The 17,613-nt window shown below is 38.6% G+C and overlaps 2 protein-coding genes across 2 annotated transcripts in view; both read right to left on the bottom strand.

Annotated features, from left to right (window-relative positions):
- Positions 1 to 3,081: 3,081 nt before the first annotated feature.
- On the bottom strand, positions 3,082 to 14,456 carry LOC124152555. The gene is made up of 7 exons (XM_048394695.1): positions 14,429 to 14,456; positions 13,478 to 13,831; positions 6,164 to 6,207; positions 5,937 to 6,006; positions 4,967 to 5,010; positions 3,743 to 3,941; positions 3,082 to 3,257 (listed from the first exon to the last, which is right to left on the bottom strand). The coding sequence occupies exons 2-7, from the start codon at positions 13,575 to 13,577 to the stop codon at positions 3,082 to 3,084; spliced, it is 633 nt and encodes a 210-aa protein (XP_048250652.1). The 5' UTR covers positions 13,578 to 13,831; positions 14,429 to 14,456.
- Positions 13,825 to 17,613, bottom strand: part of LOC125378646 — an 18,559-nt gene continuing 14,770 nt past the window's right edge. The window contains exons 2-4 of the mRNA XM_048394495.1: positions 17,249 to 17,301; positions 16,434 to 16,475; positions 13,825 to 15,724 (exon numbers count right to left, since the gene is read on the bottom strand). Of these exons, the coding sequence (XP_048250452.1) occupies positions 14,640 to 15,724; positions 16,434 to 16,475; positions 17,249 to 17,267 (1,146 nt within the window). The 5' untranslated portion in view covers positions 17,268 to 17,301 and the 3' untranslated portion in view covers positions 13,825 to 14,639. The remainder of the gene's footprint in view (positions 15,725 to 16,433; positions 16,476 to 17,248; positions 17,302 to 17,613) is intronic.

The raw sequence follows: 17,613 nt of genomic DNA, 5'->3' as shown, positions 1-17,613 counted from the left end.
CTGTTATCCCACCCCAAATCATCACAGAGTCACCTCCAAAACGATTCCTCTCCACAATATAGTTGCGTGCATAACGTTCTCCCAAACGCCGGTAGACACGTTGGCACCCGTCACTGTGGGAAATGTTGAACCTCGATTCATCTCTAAAGACAACCTTTCTCCACTATATTCGAGGTTGTCGAAATGATTTCGACACCATCTTAGACGGTTGACCCGATGACGGTGTGTCAGGATGGGACGTATGGCAGGGCGTCGTGGTCGAATCCCGTACTGACGTAACCGATTCCTGACAGTGTTGGGATGGATACGGCGCAGTCAAAGAATTGTCTGGGACGTCGTTACTGCCGTTTGGAACCTGTGTCGGAGATGTGTAACTCGAATCCATCTGTCCTGTCATGGCGTCGTTACTCGGGGACGTCCTGAACGTGGGTGGTCGGCAACGTCATTTGTGTTCTGATAACGCCTCACCAATGCCGATATCGTGTTACGATGGCATTGGAGATGTGTTGCCACCTGTTGGTGCCTCATTCGCGCTCGGATCATTCCAATGGCTTCATGACGCTGTGCAGCTGTCAATCTTGGCATAATTTGCTTGTGATATGCTTGTGTCTGCGCCTGAGAAGTTTTGAATTTTTGAATGACCACAGATCATGCTTTCCAAAGTGACAGCGAATTTTGAATTGCACATGCTGTGACAGCTGCACAGGATGCACGTGCAGTAACACATTGCACGTCCATTGGCCCCCATCAATGACGTCATATCGCATGGCACGTGCATGAGCGTTGGAATGTCTCCAATAATTGCTGTGTTCAAACCTATATTTCATATGTGGACGGTGTGCCCATATATCTATATTTTCTCCGTGCACAGTTCCTTTATGTGGCTAGTATATAACATGCCTACAAACGTGCTGTAAAATACTGTTGACGAATTGTAAATTTTGTAAAAAGGTTAGAAAATGTTGTTGTTATGGCTATATTTGGGAACATCAATCTGTCGGTATTTCTTTCAGAATTTACAAGTCTTCCTACGAACAAAACTGGCTTGACGCCCTCCAAAACGGTTAAAACGTATAGTCATTCTTTGTATAAAACGTCATTTGGTCTTGAAATGTATCTAAATGTAATCAGTATCTCTAAATTTAGAAACTGTCTTGCAAAACTAAGATGTTGAAAACATCAGTTGGGAATTGAAACCGGACAACAATACAAACAACCAAGATGTGAGAGAGTACTATTTACTGTGTAACAAAGTGTATACAGACGATAACCATTTTATCCTTGAACTATTACATTCCAACAAACGTCTGTGTCAATCCTTCAATAAATGCATGTTATACCCTCATGTCCAGTAAACATGAAGATATTTTAAAGAATATTGTATTGTATATAAGTCTGCAAAACTAAGAAAAGCTGTCATGGAACAAAATAACAAAGTGTTTCTCTGTTGTAACACTATGTGATATAGGCCACTAATTCAACATACATAATTATATATGGTATCACTAAAAGCTCGGATTTTCAAACAAATAATAACTGCGTCGTTCTTGAATGTGTATTGCAAAAGCGTGTTTATATTATTACTTCTGTTTTCACAAATGAAATTACGAATCGTAAGAGTGGGCAATGTTAAGTAGATTTAAGAGTATATTAGACATTACCTATGACGATCTCTGTCGTTAATGACCGGTATGGATAGAAAATAAATTTCTCTTCCAGTAAATATATATCTTTGCTTTATCATGTGTTGAGGAAGGACATTTCCCCACTCGGACAATTCACCATACTGGCGTTTCAAGAAATGGGTTTTACCCCTAACAGAATAATAAAATTTATACAAAACAACAGACATGTGTTTTTCAATACATTTTTATATGCAATTGATCCACCTGCATCTTAATAGGAATAACACTGGAGATTGAAACAACATCGCTTTTTTGATTTCCTTAAACATGCTGAGGTTGGAATTGATCTTGTTAAGGTCGAACAAACACTGGAACTCGCATCAAGTTTGAAATCGGAAGGATTAAGAAATGTTTTTACAATTTACCGCACTTGGTATTATAATTTGCCGCAGTTTGTTACAATTTGCCGCACCAGCCTCTCAACAGGAATGACAGAAATTGAAACAAAATAACTTTTTTGATTTCCTTAAACATGCTGGAGGTTGGAATTGATCATGTTACGGTCAAACAAAAACTGGAAATCGAATTCCGTTTGAAATGAGTAGGAATAAGATGTGTCATTACAATTTACTGCACTTGTATTACAATTTGCCGCAGTTTGTTATAATCTGCCGCACCAGCCTCTCAATGGGAATGACAGAAATTGAAATAAATCGCTTTTTTGATTTCCTTTACATGCTGGAGGTTAGAATTGATCTAGTTAAGGTCGAACACACACCGGAACTCGCATCAAGTTTGAAATCAGAAGGGTTAAGAAATGTTTTTACAATTTACCGCACTTGGCATTACAATTTGCCGCAGTTTGTTACAATTTGCCACACACGCCTTTCTATATGAATATCATAAATTGAAGTAAAATCGCATTTTTTTTATTTCATTAAACATGGAATTGATCCTGTTAAGGTCGAAGAAACATTTAACCGTGTTAGTTGTAAATTTGGAATGATTAAGAGATGTTATTATAATTTGCGCACCTGTCTTTCAATAGAAATGATAGAAATTGAAGGAAAATCGTTTTTTTATTTCCTTAAACATGATGGGGGTTGGAATTGATTTTGTTGAAGTTGAACAAACACTGCAACTCGAATTCCGTTCTGAGTAAATACACATATCAAGAATTTCATGTACAACAGTCGTTTCAAAGTCCGGGTTTGATTTCCAAACAGCTTAGTCGCACATTTTAAACTTCATGTAGGTTTCTTTGTATGTTTGCAAATGAATAATCTTTTATTACAATTTATCGTAGTTAAAGTTATTATAATTTGCCGCAGTTTTTATTACAATTTACCGCAGTGAAAATATTTGACCACAGTTTGTATTACAATTTACCGCAGTGTTACATTTTACCCTGTGTTTATTACAATTTACCGCATTATTACAATTAACGTCTTAACAATTACCTCCCCCTATCAAGTGAAGCAAATTTATACATGATGATTTTGAATGTCCATTTAGTTATTTGTTTCCCAGCTTTACCATGAACTGGTTCAGCCACCATCTCTGTAGCATTTGGCATCTGTTGCTCGCCTTCATTTCCAACACGCAAGACTGAAGTTGGGCGGAAAACTTCATCTTCAATTGAAAAACGAAAATAGATAAGCTCCCAGTGTAGTCGGTGTTTCCCAGTTTTCATCTCACCACCATCCTAGGGATAAGCTCCCCCTTCGTATCACAGTAACCTTCTACATGACATATTAAAGCATATGTATGATAAGTCAATCCTGTCCCCCTCGGCATTATTAACACAAGGTCATAGCCCAGTATCGCCCTCTCATGTATTGCCAGTCAAGTCCGTTAGATGACGTGTCCTCATACCTCCACTAATGTTTTGCCACTTCCACCATTAAAAATTAATAAGTTCCGTGTTATTGGTTAGAAACAAAACATTCAGGTCTCCAGGGAATGGTAGGCATACTAGTAATGTAAAGGCACATTTTGGTGCCTACGCACAGGAAGCCTCGCCATTCCACCTGTGTAGTAGTTTGAGGTTCTTCTGTTGTTATATCGCTTGAATAGGGATACAAGCGGTGATATATTAACCTCACATATTCACTAACCTGTATGTTTTTGTGGTCTAGGATTGAAACGCCTCTTTAGGTTGTCTTTTTTCTTGCCAACATGGCCTACTTTATCCTCTTGACGTCTGTGAGTTGTCGGACCCCTGCCCAAGGATGCCAGACTGCTTGTTTCACTGCGGAACCCACTGTCCCCAGAAGCAAGAGACAGTCGGTTGAAGTACTCCAGCTCCTCTATTCTCTACGGATGCAAACAGTGCAAAATCAGGAGTAAATATCAATGTCAGAAATGTAGAAAAGGGGGTAACATTCCTGCTGGAAAGAAGAAGCCAAACAGTTTTTTTTACAAAGAACACATGTTATGCAGTAGATCAAGCAGATCCAGTAAAATATGTTTTCTGTAAAACCCTAGAACTCTTTTCTCGAGTGCTTTCAAAAAGAGATTACTTCTTAAAACCAAATCTTAAGGTCAATAAAAATAAACAATTTCCCAAGAAGAGCTATATTGCTCTGTAATCAGCTATCCAGGAAAATATGGAAATACGTTCACAAAATGGGATACTTACATATTCTATTGCCTTATCACTCTGCTGTGAACCAGGTGCCTCTTATTCGGTTTTACTTTCAGATTAGACTAACATTTAGTCTCTGAAATCTTATATTACACAATATCCTTCTTGACTCTAAAAATAATAAAATTACCTATATTATTTTTTCATAAAATAAATATATTCCACGGTCATAGTGCAGGACTACTTTCAGATGTGTGGATTAAGTTACCATCATCTTGGTTCACAGGAACTGAAATTTATTCTTTCAAAATATTTTTTTGAAGTTTACCTTTTTTGTTCAAAATGTTTTCTTTATTTTCATTTAAAGATTGTTACACTCATTACTATCTCGAACGTTATTTTCCAAAGAAGCGTTATCTTTAGACTGCATTTTTGATTTTTTTCAGTATTTATTGAAGACTGATTGATCAATTTGTTGCTGGGGTAGTGGATACAGAATCTCACTGGAAAGCGGATAGTTGATGGTTCGAGACCCTGCCAGCGTGCCAAATCACATGGAAAGATGACACTTGTTATCCTGCCTGGCGATTGGTATTGTCTCGACACAATAAACCCGGACACAAGTCGAGACTAGTATGAGCATCCACACACACATTCGTTCACGTCGCTAGGTGATTGAAACAATCTTGAACGCAGCGTTTAACCCCATTTCACCACACGTCACCTCAACATTGTATTTCTGATCAACAGTTACCTTTTTCAGTTGAATGTTTTCTTCCTCAAGTCTGATGATGCTACCTGAGAAAAAAATAGTCATTCCGTGAAACATGTAATATTCTGACAGAGATTCCTTCGTTTTGATTGGTCGTCAAGAAGTATCGAATATATGTTAGACCATGATCGTTCTGATTACCGCTTTACCGAAACAAAAAATATGTATTCAGATTTTGGACTTCTTTCGCAAACTGTTCCTTTTGCCAGTTTCAAATACTGATCTTATATCTTTGATGTTTATATCCTGAATTTGTACTTTGTAAATATGGGAATAGATGCTTTAAACATAAGTAACATTCTCAGAAAGAAATCAGTTGCTCTAAAAGTTCCACAATATTTCACATGTCAGAAACCATCAAACCTTTCCCTTTACGACACCTTCTAAAGTACACACCATTATTATGATGTCAAATAGTCAAAACAGCGTGTACCTCAAAGTACCTGATAGGGTAGCAGCAAAGGTCAAGCCATGTTGATGTTATTAAATTTTAAATTGATCTCTAAGTGATCAACGAGTCCAAGTACGATTTCGACAATATCATGAGCATGTGTCCATGAATGATTATCAACTAGTGATGATAGCAAGTGTTCACGAACAGACTAGCGTAACCTGCTTTACCGCTGGTCCCATGAAATTGCTCAGGGTTCATTTCGGTATACTCTAAGGTACATAGCTACATTTCTGTTGTTGACGACACCTTCAGCGTCAATTGGCAACAGTTGCAACAGTTTCAGTTTGACTGCGGGTATTGGATTATTGACTGAATACAACTATGCCTATGCTGCATTAGAATATCTGAATCTAACATAAACCTTTTGCATTTTTGTCAGCTGCAAAGATTGGAGTTTCCAATTGTAAATACTGGTATGTGGTATATCTAGTGACAAGTATATTCTGAACTTATTAAGATGATCTATTATCAAAACACTTATGTTGGAAACGTTCGCACCTTGAAGTGTGTCTGTTGAACATCCTGCTCTGTCAAGGCTTGGTTTGTTTTCTTCCTCTTCAAGTCTTACCTGTGATGACAAAAATCCAAACTGTTTGCATATGTTTATATAACAATTATACGGAAGCAAGATGTGCTGAAGATTCAGATTGCATTTCGTTAATATTATTCACATTTAAAGTTAAACTTTGTTAAAGCTGCAGATCTTCATCGCTGTATTGCCTTACTGTGTTACTGTCATCACTGTGTCTTGTACATGTGTCCCCTGAATCTGTAAATAATTGTAGAGGTTAATTAACGTCACGTGGCGCATCATGATATCACTAGCAGCAAACAGCTGCAGCTTAACACGCTGGATGCAGGGTTATTTTTCTGTTGCATATTTTCATAAGAGATGAAAAGGTAAACGTTGTGCGAGACGTGCGGCGGCACTGCATCTATCTCTTACTATAAAATTAGAATATTACATTTCCTGTCAGAGTGTGTACAATAATTGCCAAATGTAAGATTGATCTGGAAAACAGACTGATATTTTGTTGAGTGTGAAAACACTACAACTTTCAACACTTTTAATCGAACATCGATACAAGTACTGTACGACGAAACGTTTATTTGGCAGCTTCATGTAAACTATAAACGAACAAAATACTGCCGAATATTTTAATGACATTGTGATATATCAATTACATTTGTAAGGGTATTTATAACGTTACATATTCGATACAAAAGGTAAATTGTGAATGAGCGAAATCGAGTTTTCATTATGACGTCAAAAGAAGGCATACTCATGCACGAAGAGTAACCAAGCTGTTCCAACACAAATATCGACATGAAACCTTACACTTGTAGGTATACTGACAAATCATAATGTATGATAACATCGTACTACATAAACAATAAAGTGATAAAGAAATGGGTGGCCCTATCTAACATGTAAATTAGTCTTTAATTCCCCGCATACACCTCATTGTGTGATTTGACTGTTGACCAATTATCAATGCTGTACAAGTCTCATCAAATGTACTGACTGTTGGGCATCAAAAGATTGTTTCAAAACAAACAAATGTACATTTAATGTATTTTTTTAAATTATTTTGGAAATTTTGGCCATCAAGACCATAAGTCACAAACTCTTCACAAACAATGTATTGATGAAAGACCAGCCTTTGTACATTCAATGCATTATTATCAATATGCATTATCCAAAATTGCTATTAACTCATACCATGGTATTTTCAATTAATTGCTTTCTCACATTGAAACCATAACATATGTACGCACCTACTGTCCATGCATATTGGTTATCACAAATTTTCATGATGACGTTAAAATGTCTGACTCCTCAAATTATCATACAAAAGTCACATTAACGAAAAAATGTTCATCCTCTTCAATAACTATATTTAGACAAACATTGTTACAACATAAACATAATCTTGCTTCGTACAAACTATTTTCCCATCGTCTAGACTCAATATGCATATCAAGATTTTCACAACGAAATTTACATTTCTTACTGACTCTTAAAATGGCGACTAACGGGATGGTCAGGCTCGCTGACTTGGTTGATGCATGTCATTATATCCTAATTGCGTGGATTGATGCTCATGATGTCAGTCACTGGAATGTCTGGTCCAGACTCGATTTGTTACAGACCGCCGTCATATAGCTTGAATATTGCTGAGTGCGACGTTAAAAAACAGACAAACAAAACTGACTCCTAATATTTACTCGCCACTGTTCTTGTAACATACATTTACACTGTTCATAAAAAAACTTATATTTACTTTCCCATATATAATACAAAGCCAATGTTGACTTGCTACATCTTTACCCCGATTTAACTAAAACGAACCATGTTCAAACTAAATATATCTAACAAATCCGACCCTTGTTTGCCTTCCGGTAACATATTTTATCAAATTTTAGGGTACCTATGGCATTACATGGACAACAATTTTATCCAGTAGGATATGCAGTTTCATAACATACAGTAGAAATTACGGGTAGATCTACCTCCCTATAACTGTACCGTTTAAAAACACGTTCCATATTGATATCTTCAAACTTCTGAGGCGTAGATTACAATAGGTGCGATCATTCTGTCAAACACGAACATTGATATATTTACATTGAGCTTATAACGCTTAATAAATTAAACCTTAATAGATCAAGAGTAACTTTCCCAGCTTGTGATAAGTGTAGACAGGTTTTTCCCATCTTAGTGTACATGTAGTTGTGATATAGATACCATGATTTATTACCGACGTGGTGAAGATACAGATGGTAAGATACTAAATCCGTACGTCACACATGTTTCGTACAATATTGACGTCGTTTTATTCGTTTTGATTGGATAACCGTGACTTCAGTCTCACCGGAACTACTTTTTGCATTCATCTTAAAATCAAGAGAGGTCATTCATTTTTACAACCAGGCAGAACGGAAGTAATCTCATGAAAGCGAGAGACATTTATACATACTTTATTAAACTAAAGAAGATCGGCGTCACACACATCAAATTCGTTTTGCATTCTAAATTATTTAAGCACAGAACTACCAGAGACATTATATAAGCGAGATATGTCCATATGCAATGAACGACTACCGATTGTTCCCTATTAGCGAGACGCACCCGACTGCTTTCGCGACTTTCAGTTTGATTGAACTTGGTGAAATGAAGTCAGTTTAAACTACCTGGTCAGATATCTAGACCTACGTTAGATGACCCGGTTGTGCCATCAGTGCATGTGGCTTGTGACAAAGTGAACAGTTCCGATACAAATCATTCGAAAATTCCATGGGAGTGTGCCTGACTTCAGTTGTTTTTTTGTGGCATCACTAACATCACAAATGTGAAAATAACATTCCTTATCATGTTCAAAGTTTGTTGATTTTCACGTCTTACGACGCTTACTCTGATATCCCTCTTCCAAAATGGTAACGACAGGATACAAATTCAGCTGATAGATCAAGGAAACCGAACCATTTTGACTGCACAACCGGGACCCCGTCCGTGCGAAGGACCGAGTGTTATTCCGAGATTCAAACCACAGCGCTAAATGACTTTTAAAGTTTTCTGACAGTTGCCATGCGCACAAACAATATTGCACTTGAATTACCATAAGTTGAATAAATCTTTAAATAAGATCTTGAGCGTTGATGCCATCAATTTTGCAAATTCAACAGCAGAAACATGTTGTTAATGCGTATGCATAGAAACAATGCCCATATTTGGGCATATATCAATATTCATATGTGACCAGATTTGCAACCGGTTTTTGTTTGGTCTGTCAACGAAAGAAAGTTTGTTACACTTAAATACATATTTTGACGTGGGAAATAAATAAAATACAACAATCATTCTCTTTAGATACCATTTTTACGAAACTTGTGAACTTTCTATGGTATCTGACCGAACGAAAACCACTCGTTTCATTATCTAACGAGAATGAGTGTAGTATTCTCTATGTATATATTCAGATAGTGTTTCTAAAATATGTCTGTCATAGTTCCGTTTTTCAGTTGTTTTAAGTTGCCGACCTCTTCTGGATATCATGACCTTAATCTTTTGTCTCTTCACTTTCATGCCATAATTATTGTAAAACGTACATAAAATATCAATTTGTTGATGTAATCTACACATGCTTTCGGCATTATTTACCATGTCATAAGGTGGGGAAATCTTCCGGAAGATTACCCACATATATACCACTGCAGTCAGATTGTTTGATCCTTTCAATAAATATCATATCAATATTGGACATATTTTTGTTCATTACATAGTAGTTGTTTTTCTTTATTTCGTCTCAGAATAAACAATGAAAGACACCTTGTGTGGAATTATCAGGATAATCGTATAAGGTTTGTCATTGGCGTGAACGTCAAGGTCAAAATCCACCCACCACTATCAATGAACTTGGTGTTTCTCTCACTGATAAATGGAACAACATGCGTCAAGCTGACATTGATCGACTCGTCAGAAGCATGCCTCGAAGAATTCGTGCATGTCTGGCCAACAGAAATGGTTTTACGCGTGCCGTTGGCTGCAAAAGGCAATTTTGAATTTGACCCCCGACCTCTTAAAGACCTAGTACTCCACCATCTCAGTAAACCAGCTGTTTGAACCCATTAGATCTGATCGCTTACTCATCGTACAACAATATTTACATATGTCATCACCTCTGGTGACCGACCTTTACTCAATGGCGTCATCACTGACATTAGTACGCGGGATTTTCAGAGGAGAAATTTCGTTTATTCAGGAATCGTATCAACATAATGTATCATGTAACTAATCAGAAACTAATCTGACAACCTGCGTATTGTTTTTTGCTTTTAAAGTTTTTCATTTTTACCAAGAGAACTGGTCAGCAATGCAGATAACTACCGTCGTCTTGATTTTGTGTCAGTCATGGCGTCAAGCAGAACGGAAACCCTAATAATTTTCACTTTACAAAATCAATGTAAAATGTTTCTATTTATAATTCCATAATCATAACTACGATTCCATTTCCATGCATATGATAGATGCCAATGTATGCAACTAGTAGACGATGGATCTCTCGAAATAGGAGAAACACTGTAAAATCTGAATTTTGCTAGGTTTACATTTTAATCAAGTACAGATTTATTTAACGATTTTCTGGTTGTGCGTTTTGTACAATATAGTCAGTTGTTTCACCCCTTTTATATATTGTAATCAGGGGATATGTTTATTTTGTTGTTGAAGAACTATGAAAAGTATATAAAAATGTGTCATGTACAAACATAATCATGAACAAATACATATCCAATGTCAAAAAATATAATTATTTGTTTGTTTTGAAATATTACTTTTGTATTTGATTTATGTGAAAGCGGTGCCTGACAGATTTTCGTCTTGTCGAATTAAAGTACACGTTCAACATCTGTACTTTTAATTTGTATCTATTCAAGACATTTACATTTACATTAGACACAGTAACATCCCAGCTTGCGCTGTTTTTGCTGGTTTTGTATGTGTAACATAACGATTAATCTTGTGAGACCTCCAGTGTCAGTCAAACGACGCCTAAATGTTCATCGAAAGTGACAGCGACACCGACTAAAATATATTATAAGGATATATCAGCCGTTCCACAAGTGAAAATTACACCACCTTTATAATGAAATACAACACTCGTTTTTGTTGTACATACCGTCATATGGTTTGAGATATTCTTAAAGCATATCGTAGATTTCCGGGAACTTATTTCTCGGCGAACAATTTTCCCAAAAGAAGATATGGAGTGATTTGTTTGGCTTCACATTGCCAAGAAATATATACAAGTGTCGCCATAAGTTTTGAACACTTTGGGCATACGTGTTTCTATTTGGGGAAAGGTTCAGGTTGGAAATGACACACCACTCGTTCTTATAAAAAAGGAAAATATCACCTTTGTAATTCCGATAATCGCAAAAGACCAGGCAAAATACCGTTAATTAAGACACGATTGATATTTCCAATATTAGAGAAAAAACAACTTGTTATAAATCCTCCATATGAGTCATTGCAAACTCTTGGGAATTACCCTGCCAGTAGGTAACACATACAAATAGGAATTGTATACTAGGAAATGTGTTGATGTATACTCAACAACAAAAGTTCCTGTGACACCAATATTTTAGTGTATTTTTCCAACAAGTAAAGTTTGGTTTTTAACATTGTAGTACATGTATGGAATCAAGTCACAAAAACGCAACTGCTACAGAAAAGCATGCGTTCCATGAAAAAGTTGACTTTTATGCAAGCCCCATGTATTCACTACCAAAGAGAATGGGTATAACAACATGTGCGCCAACGGGATTCCATATGCATTGTTTAGCATCGTGCTGACAACAACCACTCAGAAAAACAACCAAATTTCGCAATTATTCAACATAACGAAATGCCACGCCTGTCCGAAAATGAGACAAGACAACTGTATTCAAACAACACACCTACGAAATCGATTCCAGCCAGCAACAGTGACTGCAAGAAGCATCCCTGGTCTTCGACGAATATCTTCACAAACCGTACGTCGCCGTCTCAGATGTGCAGGGATTGTCGCCAGAAGACCCGCCAGGCCATCTCATCTTGACCTACCGTCAAGCACATATACAGTGGTGGAGACAGCATCTACGCTGGTCGGCCATGCAGTGGGGACAAGTTCTATTCATTGACGAGTCTCGTTTTCACCTAAGCCACAGCGATGGACGGATTCGAGTGTACCGACGTCGAGGTGAACGTTACGTCAATCATTGTGTCATGGAAGAAAATCGGTTCAGGGGCGGCAGCGTTATGGAATCGGTTGGGATTACAGCGGACAGAGGACCCGTGTCATACTGGTAGAGGGAAATCTCAATGGACAGCGCTACCGCGACGTGATCATCGGCCCTGTTGTTATACCGTTTTTGCGTCGTCATGGCCCAGGCATTATATTTCAACATGACAACGCCCGGCCTCATATTGCTCACCTTGTTCAGGATTCTCTTCAACAAAACAACGTGAATGTCATCCCCTGGCCGGCTCGCTCCCCTGATCTCTCACCAATCGAGCGATGCGATGGGATGCGATGGATCTGCGCCTTCGACGTCAACCACGTGTTCAACAGACACTCCAGGAACTTCGAAACATGCTCCAGCAGACATGGACAGATATCCCACAGGACTTTGTACGACGCCTGGTCCATTCCATGAGACGAAGATGTGTTGCTTGCATCGCAACCAGAGGTTGACACACACGCTATTGATTTGTAAATTGACATTTTTGCATGTTCATGGTTTTTTTAAGTAATGACGCATTTTTGTAAGTAAGTATGGCAAATTAAACCATTTGAACACTTACAGGAGTCTTTTATCTGTCGCAAACCAAAATTGTTTCAGATTTGGCAAAAAAACATAACTTTGCATTAAATCTTATTCAATGTCACAGGAACTTTTGTTGCTCAGTATATATACGTTTGTCAAATGGATAAACCACATATATTGTGTGATATTCTGTCAACTGTATAATTATTATATTTTGATCTAAATCATATGATGGTGTGATTGAATGTGAATTGATTGGCTGTTCCCTGAAGGCTGCATTCCAACTGGCTCACCTTATCTTTTCGGGTTCCACCTTTGACTGATAATTCCCAATCGGCATGATTCATAGTATTGCCAATTGAATTCCTACATGTATCCCTTGGGGACATGATTCATAGGATTGACAATTAATTTCCTACCTGTATCCCTGGGGGGCATGATTCATAGGATTGACAATTAAGTTCCTACCTGTATCCCTGGGGGCATGATTCATAGGATTGACAATTAACTTCCTACCTGTATCCCTGGGGGCATGATTCATAGGGTTGACAATTGATTTCCTACCTGTATCCCCGGGGGGCATGATTCATAGGATTGACAATTGATTTCCTACCTGTATCCCTGGGGGCATGATTCATTGGATTGACAATTGATTTCCTACCTGTATCCCTGGGGGGGGGGGGGGGGGCATGATTCATAGGATTGATTAACACATACAATTAATTTCCTACCTGTATTTGTGTCTTCTCCAACCATGACGAATGTTATTTCTTCCCTGTCAGACTGGTATGGGCTGGACCCGACTGAGGTGTCACTGCTGCTGTCGGACATGGTGCTGCTTGAGTACAGCTGGTGGTGCTGCTTGAGTACAGCTGATGGTGCTGCTTGAGTACAGCTGGTGGTGCTGCTTGAGTACAGCTGGTGGTGGTGCTTGAGTACAGCTGGTGGTGCTGCTTGAGTACAGCTGGTGGTGGTGCTTGAGTACAGCTGGTAATGCTGCTTGAGTACAGCTGTTGGTGCTGCTTGAGTACAGCTGGTGGTGCTACTTGAGTACAGCTGATGGTGCTGCTTGTGTACAGCTGATGGTGCTACTCGCGTTCAGCTGATGGTGCTACTTGAGTACAGATGATGGTGCTACTTGAGTACAGCTGATGGTGCTGCTTGAGTACAGCTGATGGTGCTACTCGCGTTCAGCTGATGGTGCTACTTGAGTACAGATGATGGTGCTACTTGAGTACATCTGATGGTGCTGCTTGTGTACAGCTGATGGTGCTACTCGCGTTCAGCTGATGGTGCTACTTGAGTACAGATGATGGTGCTACTTGAGTACAGATGATGGTGCTGCTTGTGTACAGCTGATGGTGCTGCTTGAGTACAGCTGATGGTGTTACTTGAGTACAGCTGGTGGTGGTGCTTGAGTACAGCTGGTGATGCTGCTTGAGTACAGCTGTTGGTGCTGCTTGAGTACAGCTGGTGGTGCTACTCGAGTACAGCTGATGGTGCTGCTTGAGTACAGCTGGTGGTGTTACTTGAGTACAGCTGGTAGTGGTGCTTGAGTACAGCTGATGGTGCTGCTTGAGTACAGCTGATGGTGTTACTTGAGTACAGCTGGTGATGGTGCTTGAGTACAGCTGATGGTGGTGCTTGAGTAAAGCTGTTGGTGCTACTTGAGCCTACTGATGGTGCTACTTGAGTACAGCTGATGGTGCTACTTGAGCATACAGCTGATGGTGCTACTTGAGTACAGCTGGTGGTGCTACTTGAGTACAGCTGATGGTGTTATTTGTGCTTCCTGATTGGTGCTTTTTGAGTACAGCTGATGTCTACTGAACAGTATGTTTTGATAATGCTTTCCACAAAATGATATACTATTTAGGAAATGCTACTTTCAAGTTAGAATTCATGAGTGCTACGGAATTTCTCAAGCCATTCAACATTGTTCATTCGTCTTACCGTGTTGAGTTTTTCATCGAGAATGTAGGATCTCGGCCCATCTCTATCATAAAACACAACTCCATCGCAATATCGAATAGCTACTTCCATAACAAAATGTTGTCTTTGGGTAGGATGAAACGCTATGTTTATCAGGTCACTAGGAGCGTCGGTAAACTTTCCATGCCTTGTCAGTACACACAGATCAGTCTCAACCTTCCTGTAGATACTTTCTATCAAGGATGCTTGATTCACATGTAGCTTGAAACCAACAATGTCTGATACTTTTGTTTGATAACCTCTTTCTGTGAGAACTTTCTTTTCGTTAACACCCAAGTAGTATGACCCGCCTTGAACCAGCTTTGACATAGAAGTTATATTGTCTTTCAGCTTAAGAATGTGCCAGATGTGATCAGTCAGCTTTCCCACATTAGCTTGTATACGCTGAATCTGTTCAGTGTTGTCTTTAAATGCTTTCAACTGTATATGTCGATCCTCATAAAAAGTGTGAACATTACAGGGAAGGTTCCTTAGAATAGCTTGGTCCTTCGGATTTGTTTCCGTTTTATTCAATACTTCCAAAAGGGTCAATGAATTTATTACCAGGTTCTCATTATCATTGTTTGCCTTAGTGTTGAAATCAACCGTAACAACACCAGCTGTCTCGCTAACTTTAACTACAAGGACGTCACTTACGTCTGTGAATTTCGGCTCATCGCTAAGAAAATAACGTTCGTATGAGTCAGTATAAAGTTCACCACCTTCCAGTAGGTTTGTAAATGTCTTTACTACAAACTCATCAAAGTATTCGAGACACTTATCTTCTGATGATATCCCCTCCACGTGTACAAGCAACACTCCCCCGCCACTGTTACGTAACGCCGACACTGTTTTTGCTACTATTCCCAGAAATGACGACTTTTCTTTGCTTTTCTTTCCCCTGATGATGCTATATTCTGCATGCAGTTGTATCTTAGCGAGTCGAGGACCTCCCTTGTGTTCGTCTTCGTACCTGTGTCCTATTGACGCGCAGACTTGGCATCCAACTAAAACAGAATACCAAACATATTCATCATATACTACTTCGAACTGGAACTGGTACCGGGAACTAGTTGATCAAAGAATTCAGTCCTATTCACCTAGTCATACAATACATAATGAAGTAGAATATTTCAACATGAAAACATGCTGCAAATTTTGCATTTGAAAATGACCGTGTACACAAGGCAGTTACTGGAAGTCACCATTGGACTTCATTGTCCACCAGGGCGACCTGTAGGGGAACGAAGTCCTGAATATGTTAGCCCTTAACCAGATCATAAAACGGAGATATAACTGACAGAAATATATAGCAAATTTAATTAGCAGTTTAAAACAATGAATTATTATAGAACACTAGTGATTACAAAAACATGTACACGTAGAATAGGTTGTCAGAACCGATCCAAGTGCTTGCGGTAAGGGGCGAATACATTCGATCTGGTGGTCAGGATTTCCACATTGCGTATCATCTAACAGCGAATATGTGAATTGTATACTCATGCTTTTGTCTAATTCAGACTTGACGGTTTTCACATCCACTATATTTTTGGTAATCACTTCACATATTACTTGATCATATTTACATTTATATACAATAACCAGACTATATGTCTCACAAGACAATAAAAGTTTTGTAGAACCAAGGCCTGGCGTATTCATGCCTTAACACAATTCATACATATCATCTACAACCAGTATTGTAAGGGTTAATACCTGTCAACTCTTCTGTTTCACTCTCAACGTTGTACATGCCATCTGTGAACAAACAAGAGATGCAACATAAACATCGCCATGAAGTATAATCCGTTTAGCTGTTTTTCATAAGTAGATGACCAAAGTCGAGACGTTGCCGATCATAATGCTTTGATCAAATAATCTTCCAGGGAGCCGTGCATACTTCTTTCCAGCTCAAGAACACGCATATTGGTAACTGGACGTTCCTGTTTTCGTGGACGTTTAACCTGAAGAAGTCTGGTATGTGCGGCAATGCATTGGCATTCATCAAGCTCGAAAGTACATATTTGTTTGGTAACTATGTCAGAAAAGGGTAGAAAATAGAAACATCCGTGTACTGTTTCCAACAGTTGCAGGCAACGCAAAAGTGCTACCGGAAGGCCATATGGACACATGGTGGCAGTCAACTAATGACAGGTGCTACCGGAAGGCTATATGGGTAACTGATGCAGTTAACTGACGACAGGTAATGCCGGATGGCCATATGGACACATGGAGGCAATCAACCCACGACAGGTGCTATCGGTCGGCCATATGGATAAAAGGTTGCAGTCAAGTCACGACAGGTGTTACCAGAAACCCATATGGCTAATTGGAGGTAGACGACTCACGACAAGTGCCACCGGAAGGCTAAATAGACACATGCTAGCATCTGTTGGATTGCCAAGAAGAACCTTTAGTTTATTCATGCATGTTACCAATTTTCAAGTATGAATACTGAAAAGAACATATGAGTTCTTTTGTTTGTCACTTTTACATCCAAATAACCATAATGTCTATTAAAATGATCTCACCATGATAAGCACTTTTCATTCTTGTGCATTGTGTTGTTTCACCTCACCACGCCCTGAAATGTAATTCATATTACAGTAATTAATTGCGTGTCAACAAGCTTATAATACATTTGCTTTTCAGGTGAGCGTTATCCTTAAATTGATCAACAACTTGCACTTACTTAAACTGATTTACTGTTATATATTTCGACAGACATTTCACCAAGAATGGTAGCGGCAAAATTGTTTACATCAATTACTGACTTATTATGTTCATTTAATTCGAACAACAAACCGACTGAATTTTAATCCTGGAGGGCAAAAAACTTTCCGCAGAAACCTACATGTGCTTGTCAGGCTACGGTGACTTGGTTGAGTGGAAGTAA

The sequence above is a fragment of the Haliotis rufescens genome, unplaced genomic scaffold (assembly GCF_023055435.1).
Source record: "Haliotis rufescens isolate VD_foot unplaced genomic scaffold, xgHalRufe1.0.p SCAF_13, whole genome shotgun sequence".
Lineage (NCBI taxonomy): Eukaryota > Metazoa > Mollusca > Gastropoda > Lepetellida > Haliotidae > Haliotis > Haliotis rufescens.
Note: the sequence above shows the minus strand (reverse complement) of the source record. Positions and strands in the feature narration are given on the sequence as shown.

What these genes read in the sequence shown, in the direction of transcription:
- LOC124152555 (XM_048394695.1), bottom strand. Translation starts at nt 13,577, where the DNA reads ATGTCCGACAGCAGCAGTGACACCTCAGTCGGGTCCAGCCCATACCAG. An exon ending in AAAACATTCAACTGAAAAAG is followed by an intron (nt 3,942 to 4,966) that starts GTAACTGTTGAT and finishes TTGCATCCGTAG; the next exon opens with AGAATAGAGGAGCTGGAGTA. An exon ending in TAGACCACAAAAACATACAG is followed by an intron (nt 3,258 to 3,742) that starts GTTAGTGAATAT and finishes TTTCAATTGAAG; the next exon opens with ATGAAGTTTTCCGCCCAACT.